The sequence below is a fragment of the Erithacus rubecula genome, assembly GCF_903797595.1.
Source record: "Erithacus rubecula genome assembly, chromosome: 23".
Taxonomy (NCBI): Eukaryota; Metazoa; Chordata; class Aves; order Passeriformes; family Muscicapidae; genus Erithacus; species Erithacus rubecula.
The window spans coordinates 6177368-6198146 of NC_136675.1; the positions used below are offsets into that span (position 1 = coordinate 6177368).

A 20779-nucleotide genomic window follows, 5' to 3' on the forward strand; every position below is an offset into this window, starting at 1 on the left:
TTTTCATGCAGGGAAATTTGGGAGAGCAGGTCTTGCTCCTGCAGCACCTGCTGCACAGATCTCCCACAGCCTGGGAGTGTCCCTGTCCCCTCCAAGCTCGTTCATCAGGACCCTGTTTTGTTCCAGCCTTGTTTAACATGGTTGTGCCACCCAGCAGCCCCAGCCCACGCCCTCCCACAGACCTCTCCATCAGGATTTATTTTTATTTTTTTTTTTTTGCCTGAAGAACAAGGATGAAGGGAGTGCACGGAGAGTTTGGGGATTTCCCCTACAGGGTAGATCAAAAGTTTGCCAGGATGCATTAGAATTTAGGCTAAAAGAAAACCCTGGGAAACAAAAAATAAATCTCCCAAAAAACTAAAATGAAGCTGCAGTCCTGAGCTACTGCTTTATAATCACCATGTGGTGGGGAGAAAACCCCACGGGCCTGAACCCCTGCCCTTCCACCCACCCCAGCTCCCGTTTGATCCGCAGAGATCAGGAAATGGGATTGGTTTTTTTTTCCTCCCCGCTGTCTCTGTTTTGTTTGAGCACTGCAGCCCTCAGGGCTGCTTTGTGGGCCTGCCTCCCAGGGAGGGTAATTTTTTTGGTTCCTCTCTCTGGCCGAGGCCACAGCAGAGCACTGAGCTCCCAGCCAGGTCAGGACAGCCCAGGCACCAGCAGTCAGACCCATCAATAGCCCCATTATTGCTCTTGAAGCTTCTCCCTGCTTCCAGACAGATGCTGCATTTCTCCATCACAGCTGCAGTTGCTCCCTTCCAGCAATTCCCCACACAGCACTTAAGGAAGGGATTTATGGGTGGTTTTGAAAGGCATTTTGCAGCCAGGAGGAGTTATGGGAAAGGAAGTTGAATTCCCACCATTCCCCAGTAAAATTCTCCCAAGCATCTTTCACGAAGAGGGATCATTTACTGGTCCTTTCCTCAAAACAGAGACAGGCTCTCAGCTGTGGCTCTTTGTTTAGTCCAAAGTGTTTCCCAACAGAGATGCCACAGGGGTCATTCTGGTTCTGGCTGCAAAGGGTCAGGAGAGCAGGGAGAACCCTCAGTCTGCCTGCAAGGTTCTGCTGGACCTCATCAGTGCTCCCTGACACTTTTGCAGACTCTAAATGAAATTATTTCTTCTGGAGTGATGGATTATTGCCAATCTCAGGGCAAGCCTTGGTGAATACCCGGCTGATTTTGACTCATTTTCCAAAGTTAAGTCTTGGGACCAGAATGACCAAGAGTTACAAAACAATCAGAGGAGATGTCACCTTAAAGCTGCATCTTACCTTTTTTTTTTTTAAGCTTTTCAGGAATCAAAACCTGCCAGAGAATTACTCGTCAATGACCTTCACAGGTCCAGGCAGGCTGAGGGAGCAGATCGGATTCACTTCAACACTTCACATTTCACAACCAGGACAGGGGTTTGAAAGACTTTATTTGACACCTTTGCTGATGTCACAGCTCGTGAATCTAAGAGCACTGCACAGTGTAAAGTGAGGCCGTGAGCTCTAGTGCACAAACCAGCTGCAGGAACAGCCAGAGTCCACGAGGATTTCCCTCCTGCGACTTTATATTAAGGGAATATGTTATTCCTGGCTGATTCCAGCACTTGAGGACAAGGGTGAGAAGCAGCAGAGGCATTTCTGTGTGTTAAGTGTGATGACTTCCATCAAAACAACTGGGAGGGACTCCCCAAACAATGGCAGATGCATCCATTGACATGCACACGGCAGATACCATCTGCAGGGAGGAAAACAACAGCTCAGCCACACAGCCCAACCGGCTGCACCTCTGACCTGAGGCATGGGAAGAGCTTCTCCCATTCAAAAGAGATCTTCTCCCTCTTTTTAACCTTCCTTTGCACTGGCCTTTTCTCTCTTTCCATGTCAGAGTGCTGTGGAGGTGGGCATGGGTTGGGCATGCAGCTGGGTCCAGAACATTCTGCACTGTATCCCAAAAAGTCAAGGCACGAATGCAGGGAGCTGTTCAGGTGAGAGGGAGCACTGGGACACCCTGCCCTGCCACCACAGGGACTGGGTGGCTTGAAAGCTTCAAATTTCTGTTTTTTCTGCCCAAAGAAGGGAGGAGAGGAGGCCAGCTGCAGGAGCAGAGGTGTGACCTGCTGTGACAGTCACCTCGGGGCACACAGGGCAAGGCAGGGAGAGCTCTCAGGACAAGTGCAGTGACACCTCAGTGGGTTTTGGTCCCAGCTCAGGGAGGGAGATGAGGGGTGTGAGACCCAAACATGGTGCTGGAGAAAGAAAAGAGACATTGTGGGAGGGGAGGGTGAGGAATGCTGGGCTCAGGGAGAACGAGGGAGGCACTTCAAATTCAGGCTGCCCCAACCCATTTTCCCCCTTTGCAGTCAGAGAGTGGAGGAGAGACAGCTCCAGCAGGGAAGCTGGCAGAGGCAAAGGCGTTTTCTTCTCACTTTGGCCTTGCCCTCCATGACAGGCATCCCTTTGAAATGCTCTGTCTCACCTCTTCACACCCCGGTGTGGGGCAGGGAGTGCCTGGGCAGCCTGGCTGGCTGCTCTGGCAGGATTTGTGCCAGGAGCCCTGCAGCCACAGCAGGATTTCAGCCGGGCTGTGGGAACCAGCCCTGCTAAGCCGCTGCCTCACTCCACCTTAAGGGCACATAAGTGGGAAAAGCTGGTAATGCAGAGAGGAAAGCACAGGGATTAGCAGGCAGCCAGCTCTTTTTGGGAGCTGGGGGGGGCTGGAGCCTGCCTTGTGGGTGCCAGCAGTGCTGGGCACGGGGTGTGAGCCGTGTCCATCCCACCACACCAAAATTAGGTGCTGCAGCTGGGGGATGCATCACAGGGAATCGGCACGAGCAAGTCTGGCTGGCAGCTCCGAGTCCTCGGGGAAATAAGGACAGTATTTCAAGGCTGGCTGTTTTCCAAAGGAGAGCAAGGCTGGGTTCTGCAGAGGGGTTTGCTGGAGGAGGAACGGGGCTGGGATCTGCGTGTGCCCCCTCCCTCGGAGCCAGAAGGGTCTGGAGCGTGGCCCCGGGCATGGAACTGGGTGAGATTTACATTTGCAGGCGCCAGGAGGGAGAGGACGAGCGATGGTGAGACGAGGAGGGCGGTGCAAGGAGGGGAGGAAGAGCAGAGAGAATTTTCTCTATGGATCCTTGGCTTCTGCAAAGCAGGAGAGACGCCTTTTCAGCCGAGTTTGTTCTCAGCCCCGTGGGCCGTGAGCGCTGAAGAACTCCTGTCTCCGGAGGGGAAGGGAGGGTCAGAAAGCCCCGATTTCCGTCGCCCAGGAGCGGCAGATCCTGGATGTCCCAACCCTGATGCCCGGTCCCTGCGTGGCAGCGCTCAGGACGGGAGGTGTTGCATAAGCTGGCGGCACGGGGATGCCGGCAGAGGCCGGGGAGAACAGGAATGTGGCGATCTGGCTGCTCTTGGATGAGCCCTCTCTCAGTGCTCCCGCCGGCGAAGGCATCCTGGGCGCGGCTGCGGCTGAAGCAGCGCCCCGGGCTCTCCGGCTGGAGGAGCCCATCCTGCTGGCCAAAAAGCTCCGGCGGGACGGCAGCATCTCACCGGGGACACGGCGGAGAGGAGCCGGCCTCAGCGCAGGGCTGGGGTAAGGCAGGGAAGATGCAGTCAAAACAAGCGGATCCCTCCTGGGGATCTGCACCGGGCCGGCTGCACCGTGCAGGAAGGACCAGGGCCAGCTCTGGATGGGCAGCAGGGACGTGGCCACGGGCGAAGGCTCCATTTCTGCCACGTAGTTATTGAGGTGGGAGAGGAGGCGCAGGCGGATGGGGTCGGCGGCGTTCTGACCCTCCAGGACGCCCAGGTATCTGACAACCTCGGTGAGACACTCACGGAAACCGATGCTCCTGTAATCCACAGCCAGAGCCCGGGCGTCCAGGAAGCCTGGAGGGAGAGGACACGGGGGGCAGTAAGGCTGTGCGGAGCTCAGGAATGCGCTGGGGTTTCTCTACCCTCTCTAATGCACTGTGTGTTTCACTTGAGGCACTTTGTTGCCCTGTGATAGTCCTGAAGCAGGCGGCCAAGTGGGTGTCCCGAGGGACTGGACATGAGAGAGGCGTCTGTGGTGATCTCAGCAGGATAAACCCGCCAGGGTCAGGGAGCCTCTCACTCCGTGTGACACCAGTGAGAGGTTTCATTAGCTGTGCTCAGGAGGGAAGAATTTGTTCTTATTGGATTCTGTCACTTAGCACTGCTGGAGACATGGCTGTGGGCTAGATGGGCATTTGGCTGCCTTTGCCAGTGGGATATTCCACTCAGGACAGCGTGTCCTCAGTGCACTTCCCTCTGCCTGGCTCCCAAAATTTAAACCAATGTCACAGGGCAGTGGCAGAACCAAAACAGCCAGGCTGAGAAAGCTCAAAGCCACAGAAATCAGCAACCAACCGCTGATTTTCAGGCTTCTGCTCCCAACTTGCAGTTTCATGAGGCCATAAGCAATAAAGCAGAGAATGTCACAGCACAGTGAAGTGCTGGACCACTGTGCTTGACGGGGTCTCTCGTGACAATGTAGCCCTTTGTTGCAGTGCAGTCAAATTGAATATCTAAACAAATGTTCCAGACCAAGTTACAGCCCTGAACCAAAGCCTGGATGCCAGCAATGTCCCCAGCAAGCCAAAACTGGGTGGTAAGCAAGCCAGAGGCTTCTTTACTGGAGCTGTGATCTCCATCCTGTTAACTGGAACAGGACAGAGGGTCTGTACTGAGGTCTCAGTACAAATAAGACCTTTGTTGAATTTTGCACAGGGCTCCCTCTCTCTTCTTACAACAACCAAGAGACACACACACACCAAAAAAAAAAGAACAAAAAGGGAAAAAAAGCCTTGTTTATTTGCAGAGTCCTCATGCAGAATCCAGCCTCCGCAGGAAATGTATCCCAGGGAGGAGGTAAAGAGTTTAATATGGTTTTTCTGGAAGCAGGCTCCATTTCTGAGCAGGGATAAATGAGTCTCTGGCAAAACTGCTTTTAGCAGGGAGTGTGACACCAACAGTGCTGTCCCTGTGGGGCTGGGGGGTCACCATCCCACATACACCCCTCTCCCAAATGGATGCATGGGATGCTGACCCATCTGTAGGAACATGCCCTCCCTCTAAAGGTATTTCCCTTGGGAAGGAGGCAGAGCTAGCTGGAGGCAGCTCACTGCTCCTGCTGCTGATGGGGAATTTTCCTTCCAAGTTTGCACCTCCACCTCACCCATGTGCTCATCAGAGCAGTTCTTACCTGTTCCTCCTGTGGCATGAAGCATTTTTAAATGATCCACTGTCATTTGGAGAATTTCTGCTTTCTCCAGCTTGGAAGACCCCTGTGTTGGGAGCAGAAAGGAAAAGTTGTCTGTCATTTTATGGTCCGGGCCTCTCAGGAGCTGGGGTCTGTCCAATGATTTCCTCCCTGAAACCTCCCTGAAGCCAAGGAGTGCTCAGAATGCTCAGAGCATCCACCAGGGCTCTGTTTTTCACATCAAGTGAACAGAAAAAAGATCTCCTTCCCAATGCAGATTGAAAAATCCCCATTTCTACACTTCCTCATATCTACAAAACCCTTCCTAGATTGAATTTATCCTCCCTGGGGCTCCTGAACATTTCCTAATATCATTCCACCACCCCATTTCCACCACCTACTTACTCCCTGGAGCGAGGATGATAAGAAAGGCACAGACTTCCTCATTCTGGGGGTTGTTCCCCAAACCCTGCAGCCCTGACAGGGGGGGGGTTCCCAAAACCACAGACCTGCTTCTCAAAGGCAGTTGGCACCAGGCGCCGCAGCTCCGACAGGCTGCTGTTGATGCGGTCACGGCGCCTCTTCTCGATGATCTGTGGGACATTTCCAAGCAGACAGAAGAAAATCAGTCACTTACAGGCACAGCTGACACATCCAGAGCACTCCAGGTGGTTTGGAAAGGGTGTGTGTGTGGATGTTTTGGGGTGCAGGAGTTGAGGGGAGAAATGAGATAAGCGCGCGTGAAATTGTTCTCCCTTTTTTCTGTCGGGTTTGAGGTCAAAACTCTGGAAGGGGAAAATTGGCTCTGCAGGGGTGTAAAGGTGATTTTAATGGTAAGGACAGGACAACAGCCACCCCCTGGCACACAGGGCCAGGGGACACAGGTTATCGTAAAGGACACTCACCCCTCTCCTCTTCTTTCTGGCTTGTATCTGAGATGTCGTGGTGGGAGACACAGACCTGGAAACATGACTGGAAAAGAAGGAGAGGGGATCACTTCTGTCTGGAGAGCAACCTCAGCTGCACATATGTTCTACATCTGTAGTTTCCTCCCCCCACCCCAAAAAATGTTTTCTGCGGTTCCCATCTCATTTTTACCCACAACACAGAGCTCAGGAATTGGGGATGGGGAGCAAAGCAGAGACTTGAATCCCAATCTCTCCCCTCTGAGAATCTCCCACCAGCCTGGGACAGATTTCTGCACCAAACTGTCCATCCACTCCCAGGAATAATTCTTCAATCCCAGCCCGTGATGGGGCTGGAAAAGCAGCACTCTGAGCTCTGGAGTCATGGCCTTTTTTCCTCCATGTGTGAACCTCCTGTCTCTCGTGTCTGAGCCTGCCCTGTCTGCAGGGCTTTGCATCTCAGAGCCACGATAGCAGCAGGGATCTGAGTTCTGGGATCCCAGCTCCCACCCAGGGAGGGCTGGCTGCTCCTCAGGGTGAGGCCAGTGGTGGCACTGATGTGGTTTCTGAGGGCTTCCCAGGGAGTCGCTTCCCAAACCACAATTTTCGGGGTGGGCTGGGATGTTCTGAACTCACAGACACCCCTGAACCATTCAGAGAAGGGCCAGGAGCTGGGCAGGGAGGTGACAGGGCAAAGACCCTCCTGCTGGCTCACACCTCTGCTCAGGGGACAAGGGACAGCATGAGAACAGGCTGGGGAATGGGGGCCCCCAAACACCCCTGTGCCTGCCAGGCTAAAGGCACCAAAGGTCAGCACTGGACACGCAGAGAGAGGCAAAGTTCAACCCCCAGATCCCCACGGAGGTGAAATCACAACCATGGATAACCGAGCGTGGGAAACTCCCTGCAGCAAGACCCCGTGGCTGAGGAGGGGGATGAGGCTGGCTGGGCCACCTCCCACCCCCCCAAACAGGGTTTGGAACTCTGGAAAGTGCAACTGGCTCGGGGCTGTTGCTGTGCCTTACGAAACTGGAGCAGGGATGTGCACACGCACCCGCCTGCAATCCCAGCCACAGCTGGTGTCCGACACCCAAACCTGGGAAAGGGACACTCGGGTTCGCCCCAATCCAAATGTTTTTCAGTTTGACAAAGCATTTTTAATAGGAGTCTATTAAGGATTTTCCTGCACAGACAGTGCTGTCTGCAGCGAGCCCAAAACTAGACCCAGCTCAGCCTATTAAAAATAGGCCCAAGCGAGGTGCTTTCAGAAGTGGTTTTACACAATAACACGTTCTTCTACTGCCTGCTCTGCTCATCTCCATACAGGTCCCCTATTTGAATGTCTGCTGGGTGGGCTCTCTCTGGGCAGAGGTGCTGGCTGGCTCCACAAGTACCAACACGCATCGCCAGCTACACAGAATGAGCAGTTTTGATGTGAAAATGGGCTCTGTGTGGACACTGGGGTGTTTTAGGTGCAGGGGGTAGGTGCTGAATTCACCTAGAAATGCAAAGTAGGCACCCAAAGAAGAAGAGTGATTTTTGAAACACTTTGTAGAGCAGTCTGGATGCGTTGCTCTTTGTGAGCTTCGGGTCCAGATGTGGATATCAACACCCATCTCACTACAAAATGTACTTTAAAAACAAATCTGGTGGATTGGAACCACATAAAAAATAGTGTGGGTATATTCTCCGGTGATTAAAATTTCTGCATTGCTCTTTGCTTGGTTTTATCACCCTCAGCACAGCTTTGGCTGTGAACTGAGCAGATCTTGCACTTCTGCAGTGACCCCGGAGCCCGAAGTTGCTCCACGCACTGATCCAAGCCCCACACCCGGCGTGACTCATCCCCTCTCTACAGGGAAACTGGTTTGCCCAAACCACTCAACCGATGGGTAATGGGCTGGGAACCCCAGCCAGGCAGCCTCTCTCTGCTCTAATCACTCCTCCTCACTCCCCACCTGGAAGTGTTTGATTTTTCTGGGTGCACCAGCATCCCATGCAGGGTGGCATTACTTGGGGCGTGACCTCGGCTCTTTTGGCCGTAGATTTGCGTGACATGAGGAACAACATCCACCTATACAAATATCACCAGATCACAGCCAGCCTGGTTCTACCACTGCCTCGAGAAGACAAACACATTAGCAGCACCAGAGAGAGATTAAAAGTTCATCATTACTGGTCACTGAAACAAAATATTGTGACAATTCCAGTATTTTTTCCCTCGGGGTCCTGTGGACTCTGTGCTGCACTGATGTGAAGGGGTGGGATGTATTTCACCTGCAGCAGGAAAGCAGCTTAAATATTGATGCACTTGGAAGCTGCATAAGGGCTCAGGAAATTTCTGCAGGACATTTTGGGTAAGACGTGCCCGACTCTGCTGTGACTGTATCAGAAGCAGATTCATGAATTTAGTCCCATGAGAACCTGAGCTTGGCACCAGCCAGGCAGTCTCTCTGCTCAGGATACCAAAGAGCGAGAGGGAATGAATTAATCCAAGACCTCTGCCTCCAAAGGGAGGGGGGACACTTGGCTGCTGAAACAAGAGTTCAAAAGCAGCTGATTTTTTGGATGGGAACAAATAACAGAGCCTTTCCTTCATCCCCTGCGCCGCCTGCACCCTCAGAGCCTGGGAGAGCTGACCCAGCCTGGGAAGGCACTGGGGATGCTCTGGGGATGCTCTGGGGATGCCGGTGCCAGGGGAATGCGGGGAAGCCTCAGGGCATCGCCTGGCGAGCCACACACGGCTCCTGTCCTCACCATTCCCCCACAAACAGCAAAACCTCGCAGCTGGAAGGGCAGCGATGGGACAGAACCTGCCAACTGCGCTGCCGAGGGGCACCAGGGCAGCTCTGCCTTCCCTGCTCGGGTTCTCCCCGACACATCCCAGCCCCAGCTGGTGCGTTACGAATGCATCAGCACAGCAGAAGCGTTTTTCTCACGCAAAAAATTCCTCTCTCGGTTTCTTCCACATTCCCTGGAAGCCCACAGGCTGCCCGGAGCGCTGGGGTGTGGGTGCCTCTGGTATCTCTGCCCCTCTCCCACCTGGCAGGAGAAGGCATGGGATTCTCTTGAAGCTTCTAACACGCTTTAACACCTGTATGGCCACTTGGGTTTCCTCGTGGGGTGAGCCCCACAGCCAGCAGCAGCTCTGTCTGGCACTTTGGGGTCATCCCGCAGGACCAGCCCGACCCCAAGGGGTTAAGCGAGGTGCGAGGGACTCCCGGTGCAGCCGTGGCAGACCCGGTGCCGTGCCCGGTGCAGCCGTGGCAGACCCGGTGCCCTCCGGTGTCGTGCCCGGCAGGCACCGAGCGCTGCGCCCCGAGCCGCTCGGGACTGGGGAGCGGCACCGGGACCCCAAAAACCGGCGTGGGACGGAGCCTGCCCTCACCTGTACTCCTCCTCCCGGCCCACGTCGATGGTGCCGTCAGACTCCGTGTCGGACGAGCTCTCCTCGCAGAGCCGCTTCATCCTGGCGGGGGTTAGACCTCGGTGGGCTCGGCGAGGTTGCCCCACGCGTGGCCCCGGTGGCCACGGCCGCGCTCGCCCGCCGCGCTCGGGGCAATGCTCGGTCCCTGCCCGGGCTCCGCCGCTCCGGCCTCGCACAGCTCCTCCTCCCCTGCCCGCTCTGCTTCTCCCACCCCCGGCTCTCCTTCCCTGGCTCCCTCCCGGCACGTCCCCACCTCCCGGGTAATGGGTTAATGAGCCACCATCTCCCGGGAGTGACGGATTACGCGGCCGCGCCGGCGCTCCCCGGTTCCCAGGGCCCCCCCTCGCCACCCCCACGCCTCCTCCCGCTCGCTGGTCGAAATCCCAAGTCTTCCTGTAAAAGGAACAGTCTGTGTGAACCGTCTCATGTCCCCCCCCCCCCCTCCCTCCTGCCCACGGCCCCCCTTCCACCCGCTGCACATTGGCCTCAGCCCCAGTTTAAAGGGACCAGTGACCTCACTGGCAACAGAAAACCGTGGGAAAGAGATGGGACTGATAAAGCCTTGAGTTGTTTCAGGGAAAAATCAACATCCAGCCCCACACGCACACACATGTCTGCCCGGCTCCGCGCGGCGCAGCCACTTCGCAGGCTCGTGATTCAGATGGAGCCCGGCTTGTTGGAAGGGCGCTGCTGTTTGAGGGCGCCGCTCAAAGGGCCCTCGAGCGGCATCAATTCATCAGCGGACACCGCCGAGGGCCGGGGTGGCCGCGGTGGCCCCGGGCTCAGGTCTGGTGGTCCCGCCGGGAGCTCGGCTCCCTGCCACGCTCTCACAGCCTCGGAGCTTCCAGTGCCAGCTCACAGCGCTGCCAGGGAGTTTGACACCTACCCTGCGAGACGAGCCCGACTTTAGGCTTTGCAACACTGGGATTGTTGTTTTCTGGGCTTTTTCCACAGTGCTGGAAAGTTTAACCCACAGCCCAGCAGCGGGCGAGCATCTCCCTTTGCCCTGCTCTTGCAGGAAGGAGGCAGGAATCTGTTTTTCTGCTAAAATCCCCCAAGGCAGCAAAATCGTGTGCGTGTGGGAGAGAGACAGAGAGAGGGGAGGAGGGAGAGCGCCCAAGTGGAGGTTCCCAGTACGAAAATAATGCCTTTTATTTTGAAGAAAATAATCAGCGCTGAGATCTGGCAACACGTGGGTTTCCCAAAGCCCTTCTGCAGAGACGGTGGAGGCGATAAGAGCCCGTCGCCGCCCGGGCCAGCCAAGCCACCCGTGGCCTCCTGGGGTGCTCCCTATCTCCCTCAGCCATCTCTGCCAGCTCACCGAGGTGTCTGCAATTCCCCAGCAGCTCCGGAAAAGCCAAATCCCGGCTCCTGCCTGCCCTTCGCCCACGCCTGCCCCGGCCAAGCAGAGCACACACACCCCAATCCCCTCCCCCTGCAGGTTTTTGGGGCTGAACCACGCCGTGCTCCCTCCTGAAGTGAAGAATCAGGGACCTGAACCTGGGCTGGAGGGGAGAAATGACATCCCGGCGGTGTTTGTAAACTGAAAAAGGGAGTAAAAGCTTTGCTTTGGGTCACAGCACTTTGTTACTCTAATTCTGGTGTTTTGTTTTCACTGTGAGAAGTGGTCAAGAAGCCGAGCTGTTATTAGCTTACATTTCCAAACGAAAAGTTACTTTGAACAAGAAGAATTAGAAAAGTGTTATTTTAGCAGTTTTGAGACCCGCTCCTCCTCCCTTTCCAAAGTGATTTCAGTTAGAAACACATACATCTCCAAACCAAACTTCCCATAAACATGTGCTTTTGAGAGATTAATACTCTTTCCACTGATAAAACCATTTAAATGGGATCCTGAGATTGGTTGTTTCAGGCTCTTGCTCATATCACAGCAAGCCTGAACCAAGCCGAGCCCAGACCTGCCACAGAGGAACACTTTTCTTCTCCAATAGAAAGGAATTCACTGTCCAGACTCCATCTTTTCTGGGCCCTGTCTAAGCATCATTATCTGGGTTCAATTGAAGTGTAATTGGCAACATGTTTTTCTAGGATTACACTTCATTATGAACAGAGCAGGGGCCCCGAAACCCACTTCTCCTGTAATCGGATCCATTCTCCAGCCTGTGCTCCTGGAGAGCCGTTTATAATCGACCCCAGGATCCCAGGGGGGACTGTGAGGGACATCTGAGCCACCCCAGACAGAGCAGAGACCCCTCACAGGGGAGGATTAAACAGGCTTAGCTGCGTGAGGGGAGCTGGATTTTGGGAGTGTCACCCATCCCTGACCTCCCCCACCGAGGGCAAGGGGAGCTGAGGTGCAGAAATTGGGGCTCTGCCCCTCCTGGCATCTTTGCAGCCAATTCCCACAGTACAGTGACCCCGAGGGCAGAGCCACAAGCAGAGGGTGACCAACCTCTGCCCAGGGCTGATTTGCTCTTCCCTGGAGAGCTCCAGGCTTTGCCACAGCCAAGCCAGGGAATTACCAGAGGAAATCTCACCCCAAGCCCTGAATTAGCAGCGCTGGCCCCGTGCTTGGGGCTGTTTCCCCTCTGGAATCACAGCTAGCATTGCTGCAATGCCTGTGCCCATCCCTGGGACCCCTGTGAGACCCTCAGGGATGCAGGAGCTGGTGAGAGCTGTCCCCTGCTCCAGCTGGCTGTGCCTCTCCGTGGTGGGAACTGTTTCCAGAGGATGGGTGTCACGAGGACGGGGCTAAGCCATCCATCACACCCAGCACTAATTGGCTACCCTGCTTCAGAGGCCAAGGAATAAGTGAGCTGCAAAGATTGATGTCCCTTCCCTGCAGCAGGAAAAACTCTCCGGGCCAGGACTGAGGGTGGATCCCTGCCAGGGGCCTGGGATTGCCTTGGTTTGCCTGTACCAGGCCTGTCCTGGGGATGAAGGGCTCCAGACTAAGTGTCCCTGGAGGGGCAATGGTCGGCCCAGCCACCAACCTCCCTCCCAGGCCGGGACCACGCTGCTCCCTCCCCTCCCTCCCTCCTTCCCAGCTCTGGGAAATATCCCAGGAGAGCGGCCAGCTGTGAAAAGCTGCAGCAGCTGGAATGTGGGAGGGAGGGCAAGGCTTCTGGAAAGCCAGAGGCAGCCGGGGAGCAGGACTTATCTGTTACCTCCCCGTGAACTGACACCTCTGGTTTAACCCCGTGCATGCCTGGAATGCCCTGTCCGCACATCTTCAGTCAACATCACCTCCTCACCTCAGCTCCCACCGCTGCCTGCCAGAGCCACAGCTGTAATTTCCACAGCAGAGGCCTCCCAGGGATGCTGGGCAGGATTCCTGCCTGTGGACAGGCTGCCTCGCTCTGTGGCTGAGCAGATTCATCACAGGCAGGAGAGGCAGGCAGGGCTTTCAGGAGGTGATTTGGGATGAAAGCGGGGAGGGATGAATGCGGTATCACCTCCCTGCTCTGTCAGATCTGGAGCGGGGCCAGCAGAGGATTGTTTGCAGTGGCTCTGCTCCAAGCCAGAGGCACCACAATTGCAAACTCCCCCCCACTTCCCCGGCCCACGCAATCCAGAGCCCGCCCAGCCGATGGCTACGGGCAGTCCAGGGGAGGGAAAAACAACATTTTCCCACAAACCCTTCCCCAGGCAGGGACAGGGCAGATCCTGGAGCTGAAATTCGGCGCTGCCCTCACCGCCCTGGCAGGGCTGTCTGTGTCCTCACACCTCTTGCCCCACGGCGGGTCTGGGAATGTGGCTCAGCCCTGCAAATCCCGTGGGATGGGGCTCCAGGAGGCTGCACCTGCTGAGCTCACAGCTGGGACACCCTGGAGCTGCTGCTGTCCCCTTGAGTCTGTGCCACTGTGTGTCACCAGGTCAGTGTCTGAGGGACAGCAACAGGATCACCATCCTGCTCTGGGATCAGCAGAACATCCTGGTGCTTTAGCATCAGACACCACCGGGGTCTGATGTGCCTCAGTTTCCCCACCCATAGTGGTGCTGCTGCACTGGGAACTTGGAGTGATAATTAATATTGCACCAAACCTGCCAACATACGGGGTCACTGCTTGTCCAGGAGCCCCCTGTGGCCACACAGAGTGGACTGAGGACTTGCTGCCACTGGACATTGTGCCCAGAGAGGGTGATGGGGACAAGGTGAGGGTGATGGGGACAAGGTGAGGGTGATGGGGACAAGGTGAGCTGCTGTGGCACAGGATTCCTGGGTTCCTTGGCTCTCACGGACGGGACGAGCCAGCCCCGGAGGTGCCAGCCCCGCTCCCACCTCTGGCCCTGGAAAGCCTCAGGTGGCCCAAGGGCTGCACCCGTGCTGGAAACAAGAGGAGCTGGGATGGGAAAACCCGTGGCTGGTGAGGCAAGGTCCTGGCCTTCCCCCGGGGCCAGTCCCCAGGGCTCCGGGGAACACAATGCCTTTGTTTGGGACTTGGCCTGTGCCAGCAGCCCTTCCCTCGCTCAGCCCCAAAACACCAACCCTACAAAAGGCCTGCGCTCCCCCTCCCCTTCCCCCAGCAATGCTAATGTGCCAGGCCTCTTCTCATGAACCCTGGGAGAGATCAGGCTGGTAGACAGTTTCACCACTTGTTAAATGTGTGTTTAGCGATCTTGTGAGTAGACAAGAACAAATACAAACAAGCCGGGCTGGAGAGCCCCTGCCCCTCCGCCCTGCCTGGAACGCAGCAGCCCCAAAGCCTTTCTTCTCTAACCACTTCAAACTTTCATTTCTTCTGAAGCCACAACAAGGCACACTTTGTAAAGCAAATGAGTAAACAGCAACTTTCAGCTTAAAAGGAAAACAAGGGGGAGGGACTGTTTTTAATTACTGGATTTTAAAAAGGGCTTTATTCTGTTAATTGCTTTCTGTTGTAAAAAGTTCTCCTGCGCACAGCCCTGGTTCTAGCTGCGCCGCTGCTGGCCAGATGGCACTGCAGAGGCAATGACAGCGTGTCCCTGTGCTGCTTGGCTACACAAGTGCCTTTAACATTCACAGACATCATCCCCCGAGCCCTCCCAGCCTCATGGAAGTGACACGAGGCACCGAGGCTCGCTCCGACGTGGCCGGTGGTTTGGCACGTCCAACCCCCGGCACTTTCCAAAAGCATCGGCACGCACGGAAAAGCCTCTGCAGCATCTCAGGGCGACTTCCCAAAAAGGGGGCTAATTGCTGCTGATTGCCTTGGCTGCAGAGTGGCGGCTCCCCAGCCTGGGGTGAGCCCCGATGTGCGATGTTCGTGCGAGGCTGGCGCTGAGCTCAGCCCGGTCCCACCCTCTGCACGCGGGCAGGGTGATGGAGCTGCTCTCCCTGTGCCAAAAAAGATTCCGACTGCAGCCCTGATGAGCACCACCAGCCCGGGAGAGGCCCCGTGGAAACAGATGGATTAAAAATAGAGAGCTGAGGGGCGCACGGGAACGCCACCAGTGAGGTTGTCACCGTGCTGGGGACAGATGGCGCGGGGAAGGGCCAGGGAGAGGTGGCAGCAGGAGAATCTTCTCCAGTTGGATCAATCCCAGGAGGGGAAGAGTGAGGGAAGGAAATGGAGCAGGGATAGCCTCGGGCTCCTGGCACATGCAGATCCTGAAGCCCTCCCTGCACCCTGGGTGCTGCAGGGGTTCCCACAAAGCCCTGGATGCCTCAGAGGGGCTCAGGCAGTGCAGGGGGAGAGGGAGAGGGGTTTGTTCCCAATGCAGAGCTCACAGGAGCACTCACTCCTCCCTTGCCAGCCTTTGGGAGGGAGCACAGGCATCTCTGGGGAGACAGAGACAAGGAATAGGGGAAGGGATCATCCCTTGGCCCTTCCAGCACAGAGGAGGGGAAATGCACATCCAGAGGATTTCCAAAGCCAGCAGCCCTCCACCACAGAGGCCCCAGGGTCAGGGATCACCCAGAGTTCAGGGCAGAGGCTGGCCCGGGGGGGAGCAGCTCCCTCCAGCGCTTGAAGCTCCTGCCTTTGCCTCCTGGCAGGGCTCTCCCCACTTAAAATGTTCCCCCACAGGCACACGCTGCAGTTTTCCACGCCGGTGCTTCCCACAGAGTCATTAAAATTGGGAAAGACCCTTAAAATCGAGTTTAACCATTAACCCAGCCCTGCCATGCTCTCCACTAAACCATGTCCCCGAGTGTTTTTCGAGCACTTCCAGGGATTCCACCACTGCCCTGGGCAGCTCATTCCAATGCTTTACACCCCTTTCAGTGAAGATTTTTTTCTCTAATATCCAACCTAATCTTCCCCTGGTGGAATTGGATGCCGTTTCCTCTCCTCCTGTCCCTGTTCCCTGTGAGCAGAGCCCGATCCCCCCTGGCTGTCCCCTCCTGTTGGGGGTCCCTCTGAGCCTCCTTTTCTCCAGGCTCAGCCCCCTCCCAGCTCCTCCTCATCCAACTTCTGCCCCACGGAGCTGCTTTGACTTTTGGGAACCTCCTCCCAAAAAACAAACTCAGGAGAGAGGAGTGGCAGCCAGAGGTGCTTCAGAACCCGCCGTGCCCCTGGCATCAGGCAGCTTTTCCTGCCTTTCCCTGCGCCCGGCGCGGCGGGGTTCGGCTCCTGCCAGCAGCCGGCAGCTGCTGCTGAATGCTCACTTTCTCTAATTGAATAGCAGGAAGTTCAATCTCGTTCCTGCGCCTTTCAGGCTGTCAGCTGGAACAATTGCCCACCTGTGGCACCACCCCGGGGATATAAATAAGGAACAAAACACAATCGCTGCCCGAGGGATGGCTGGCGTTCCCAGCAGAGCTGCCCATCCCGAGTGCCGCACACGGAGAGTGGCCGGACACACGGACAGGACACACGGACAGCGCCGGGAGTGGCTCCCACGCCAGGACGGGATGCCCGGAGCGCTTGGCACACGCGTGTGGAGCTCTGCAAGGACTCGTGTGACAAATCCCATGCGCAGGTTTCTGCTCTGCCGGCGTGGCCGGCGCTCCCACCCGGCTCTGGGATTGTCCCCTGTGTCCAGGACAGAGTCCAGCAAGTGCTGGCGGCTCCCTCGCTGCTTTTTCTCTGTTTCTCCGAGCTCTGCCAGAGCGGCTGCGGAGCCAAGAGGCAGCGAGAGCTCCTGGCTGGAGCTGTGCCTCCCTCGCCGCCACCCAAGGCGCTTCCCCAGCACCTCCGGCGCTCACACCATCAGTTCGCAGCCGGGCCCTGCTCCCGCAGGGATGCTCCCGAGGCCGCGGCCGGCACAGCTGGGCTGGATCTGACAGCTCTGCACAGCTGGAAGGAGCCCAGCTGAGGGCGAGGATGGGGGAGCGGCGGCTGCGAGGGCAGTGGGAGCCACCAGCGCGCACCCGCACGGGCCAGCGCTGCTGCCACAAGAGGAAATTATTAATTTGCTGGGAATAAAGTCGGCAGCGAGTCAAAAGCCATCCTTCTCCCGACGTGATGGAGAAAACTCTCCCAGGCTCCCCCGGCGCCCTCCCTGCCAGCAGCCCTGCTGCCCTGTCGGGGGGACAGGCTGGCACAGGGGCAGCGTCCCCACGGTGATGGAATGTGGCTGTGACCCCATCCCGGGAGGGAATTCACAGCCGGGATTCACCCAGCACGGCACCCTGAGCCGGGGGTGCTCCCAAACCCCCACGGCAGGGGATGTGTCCCCCTCCCCCTTTGTCACTCGCTGTGGTGACACTCAGGGCCCTTCCCTGTTTGTTTTCCCACTGCTCCCCGAGTGGAGCTGGGGTATTCAGGGCTGAGCAGCCTGAATGAAGCCAGATCCCTGGACACATTCCTGTGGTTGATGCTTTTTTTCTTTTTCTTTTCTTTTTATTTTTTTTCTCCCTTCCCTTTTTCTCTTTTTCCCCCCTCCTCTTCTCCCTCACTTGGCACAAGCTAAAGGATTTAAAAGGAAGCCAGGCTTGGCAGACACGGGGGGGAGGAGGGAGTGGGGAGATGAAAGAAGGCCTCTCTCCAGCTTTCTCTTCCAGTTCCCACACTCAGAGAGCTCCTAATGATTCCCAGCCGCACCTGGAGGAGGCCAGCGAGGAAGCAGGGCCTGTTTGTGCAGCCAGCAGGACAACCCCCAGCACCCCACCCCACCCCATGGCCCCACAGCCCCCCAGACGGGTCACCCGGGGTGACAAAGTGCCTGAGATGGCACTTGAGGGTGTCTGTCCCCTGCCAGAATTGGCACTGAGGAAAAATCTCTGTCTCCCCAGCTTGGTGCATCTGCCCCTTCCCCTTCCTGCAGAGGATTTGGGGACAGTCTGGGGGCTCAGGTGGCCCCTGGGGCTGTGCTGAGGCTGAGATGCCCGTTCACACTCCCCAAATACACCCCTTAAGGGAAGGAGCACCAGGTGGCAGCGTGGAAGGTGGCACTGCCACTTGGGGCACATGGAACCTTGAAGGACACCAGGGAGGGGGACATCGGCCAGCAGGTCACCTCTGGTGGCAGTGCTCAGCCCCCCACGCCCTCTCGTGGCACCTGCTCAGCACCACAGCTGTCCCTGTCCCCAAGGAAATGTTCCCCCATTCCCTGGGGTCATCAGGATGGGCGTGAATTCCAGCATGGACAGCAGTGTCCACTCGTGCTCCAACTCCCACCTAAAGTCAGCACAGGCTGGGGAGTCCAAGCTTCCCTCATAGTGCAAACAGAGCAGATTTTGCCTCATTTATCCTCCCTGGCATTTGCAGCTTCTCTGGGTAACTGGTGCCAGAGCCTCACCACCCTCAGAGGGAAGGATTTCTTCCCAATATCCAATTTAAATCTGCCTTTCTTCAGTTTAAACCCATTCTCCCTCATGCTATCACTCCATGCCCTTGTCCTAAGTCCCTCTCCAGCTCTCTTGTAGCCCCAGAAGATCCTGAGACCCCCATCCTGTGCCCTGCTCTCCCCCCAGGGGGGATTTTGGCACAGCCCCATCTGGCACGGGGCTGCCAGCAAAGCTTTGAAGTGCAGCCCTGGTAACGGAGCTGTGGCTGCAGGAATGGGAGACGCCAGGACAGGGAGATCTCTGCCTCCATCACTGGCTGCTCTGGGCAGAACTGGGAAAACAAGGCAGGTTTTTATAAAAGGGGATCTCCAGGCAAGGAACAGGGTGGGTTTGCTCTGTGGTTCCAAGATCTCTGCCCTCTCACCTGTTGCTCCAGCTCGGTATCCAAAGGGTTCTTGACACCAGCATGGGTGGAAATTCCCACAGAGCCATCCCTTGGGAACCAGCACCAAGGGACAGCAACGATTCCCACTCAGGGCTGGGCAATTCCCAGCTCTGGTGAGGTGGAAGGTGCTGCAGGTACCCCACTGACTCCTCCTGGTGAGGGGCACACAGGATGTGGCTAGAAATGCAAATTCTGTCACCATCTGTTAAACCAGGTGGGGCAGTGACCTTTATCCCCATGGAGATATCCTCTGCTAATGGGCCACCTTTAAACCAGCTGGGGCAATCATCTTTATCTTCCCACAGCCCATCCTCCCTCCAGGAGATATCTCCTGTTAATGGGCCATTGTTTAAAACTGGGTGTGGCAGTGATTCTTATCCCTGTGGGAATTATCTCCTGTTAATGGGCCATTGTTTAAAACTGGGTGTGGCAGTGATCTTGATCTCCTGGCACACATTATCTGCTAATGGGCCATCTTTAAACCAGCTGGGCAATCATCTTTATCTTCCCACAGCCCATCCTCCCTCCAGCAGATATCTCCTGTTCATGGCCATTGAGTCCCAGTGCATGACTGATAAAATTCCACCATCCCACTGGGAGATGCTCCACCCAGGGGGAGGAGACAAACATTTCCTAATTAGGAGATTTGGAACAGCAAATTACTTTCTTTCCACTAGATTCCAGAGGAAAGCCAGATCTTTCCACACCATCCCTGGACCTTCAGAGGAAACTGCACCTTCTCCAGGAGCACTGCTCCAGCTGAACCACATCTGCCCCTGCAGGAGGATGCAGCACCATGGAATGGGACTGTGCCACCACCCTGACTGACTGACGGGTGTCAGCTTGGATTCTGACTCTGGTGGGGTTTAGGGATTGTTCTTTGTAATACTGCATTTCTATTTTAATTTCCCTAGTAAAGAATTGTTATTCCTAATTCCCATATCTTTGCCTGAGAGCCCCTTAATTTCAAAATTATAATAGTTTGGGGGGAGGGGGTTTGCATTCTCCATTTCAAAGAGAAGCTCCTGCCTTTATTGGCAGACACCTGCCCTTCAGACCACAACAGGGACCAGGCCCTAAACCCGAATTTTTTGGAGCATCACCCGAGGAGCTGCCTCTTGGCACGGGAGGCTCTGGCTGCTCTGCCAGGCTTCACACACACCCCGTTGAGTCACAGCTTCGTTGGTGGCCCCACTGGCACGGGGTGGCCCTGGGTGCTCTCAGGAGGGACCATTTTAGGCTCTGGTGACAGAAGTGTCAACAGCCACAGCTAAAAATAGCAGTGTGGAGGGGACGAGGTGGTCGGGCTGCTCCAATCCCAGCACGGTGCTGATAGCGAGTGCCCTTTGCTTGTTCTGCTCCCGCCGGGTCTCCTTATCTGCCCTTCAGCTCTGGGTGTTTCTGTCACCCTGTCACCAGCTCCCCTGCCCTGACATTTGATCCCCCTGGGATGGCTGCAGGTTCCTGCTCCGGGTTGTTGGAGCTCTGCCCTGCAGGGAGGGTGTAAAACTCAGCGTGCTGCAGAGCAGTTCCCACCTGGGCCACGGGACAGACCTGGATTTGTGTGGCACCCACACATCAGGGTTTGCAGGGGTTTCACTGCACTTCAGAGTGCTCTTGGATTTCTCCTTCCCCTCCCCAAGGAGCTGGAATCCCTCCATTCCCTCTGGCTCATTCATCAGTTTGGGATTCACCATCCCTGGAAGTGTCCAAGACCAGCTTGGACAAGGTTGGGATAATGGGAGGTGTCTCTGCCCATGACATTGGATGAGTTTTAAGTTCCCTTCTAACCCAAACCAGTCTGGGATTCTGTGATTCTCTCATGGTGATGGGGAAACTGAGGCAGGGAAGTGTCACAACTTCCCTGGCGCACACAGAGGACCAGGAGAGCACAGTCCATGCTCACCAGGGGTGTCCCAGTCCCTCAAGACACCCCACAAGCTCCTGGGGTTAAATCCTGGATTCATCACGAGCAGCAGCTCCTGCTATTCAGGGCTGTGATTACCTCGGGAACATCTGTGCTGACAATTGCTGAGTGGCAGCAAAATTCCCAGCAGCTCTGCCTCCTCCTCCTCCACAGGCTTCATTTCAAAGCCCTGCCGTGCCTGATGAAGGGAAGAGCTTGGAAAACAGGCAGCAGAATCAAAACCTCAGGCTTGCAGCAAAGCCAAGCCAACCATCCCA

General features: G+C 56.2%; 1 protein-coding gene across 1 annotated transcript; it reads right to left on the reverse strand.

Annotated features, from left to right (window-relative positions):
• Positions 1 to 1402: 1402 nt before the first annotated feature.
• On the reverse strand, positions 1403 to 9751 carry HEYL (hes related family bHLH transcription factor with YRPW motif like). Its single transcript, XM_079325437.1, has 5 exons — positions 9501 to 9751; positions 6113 to 6179; positions 5717 to 5800; positions 5211 to 5292; positions 1403 to 3874 (listed from the first exon to the last, which is right to left on the reverse strand). Exons 1-5 carry the CDS (start codon positions 9578 to 9580, stop codon positions 3228 to 3230), a joined length of 960 nt encoding a protein of 319 aa, XP_079181563.1. The 5' UTR covers positions 9581 to 9751; the 3' UTR covers positions 1403 to 3227.
• Positions 9752 to 20779: the final 11028 nt, after the last annotated feature.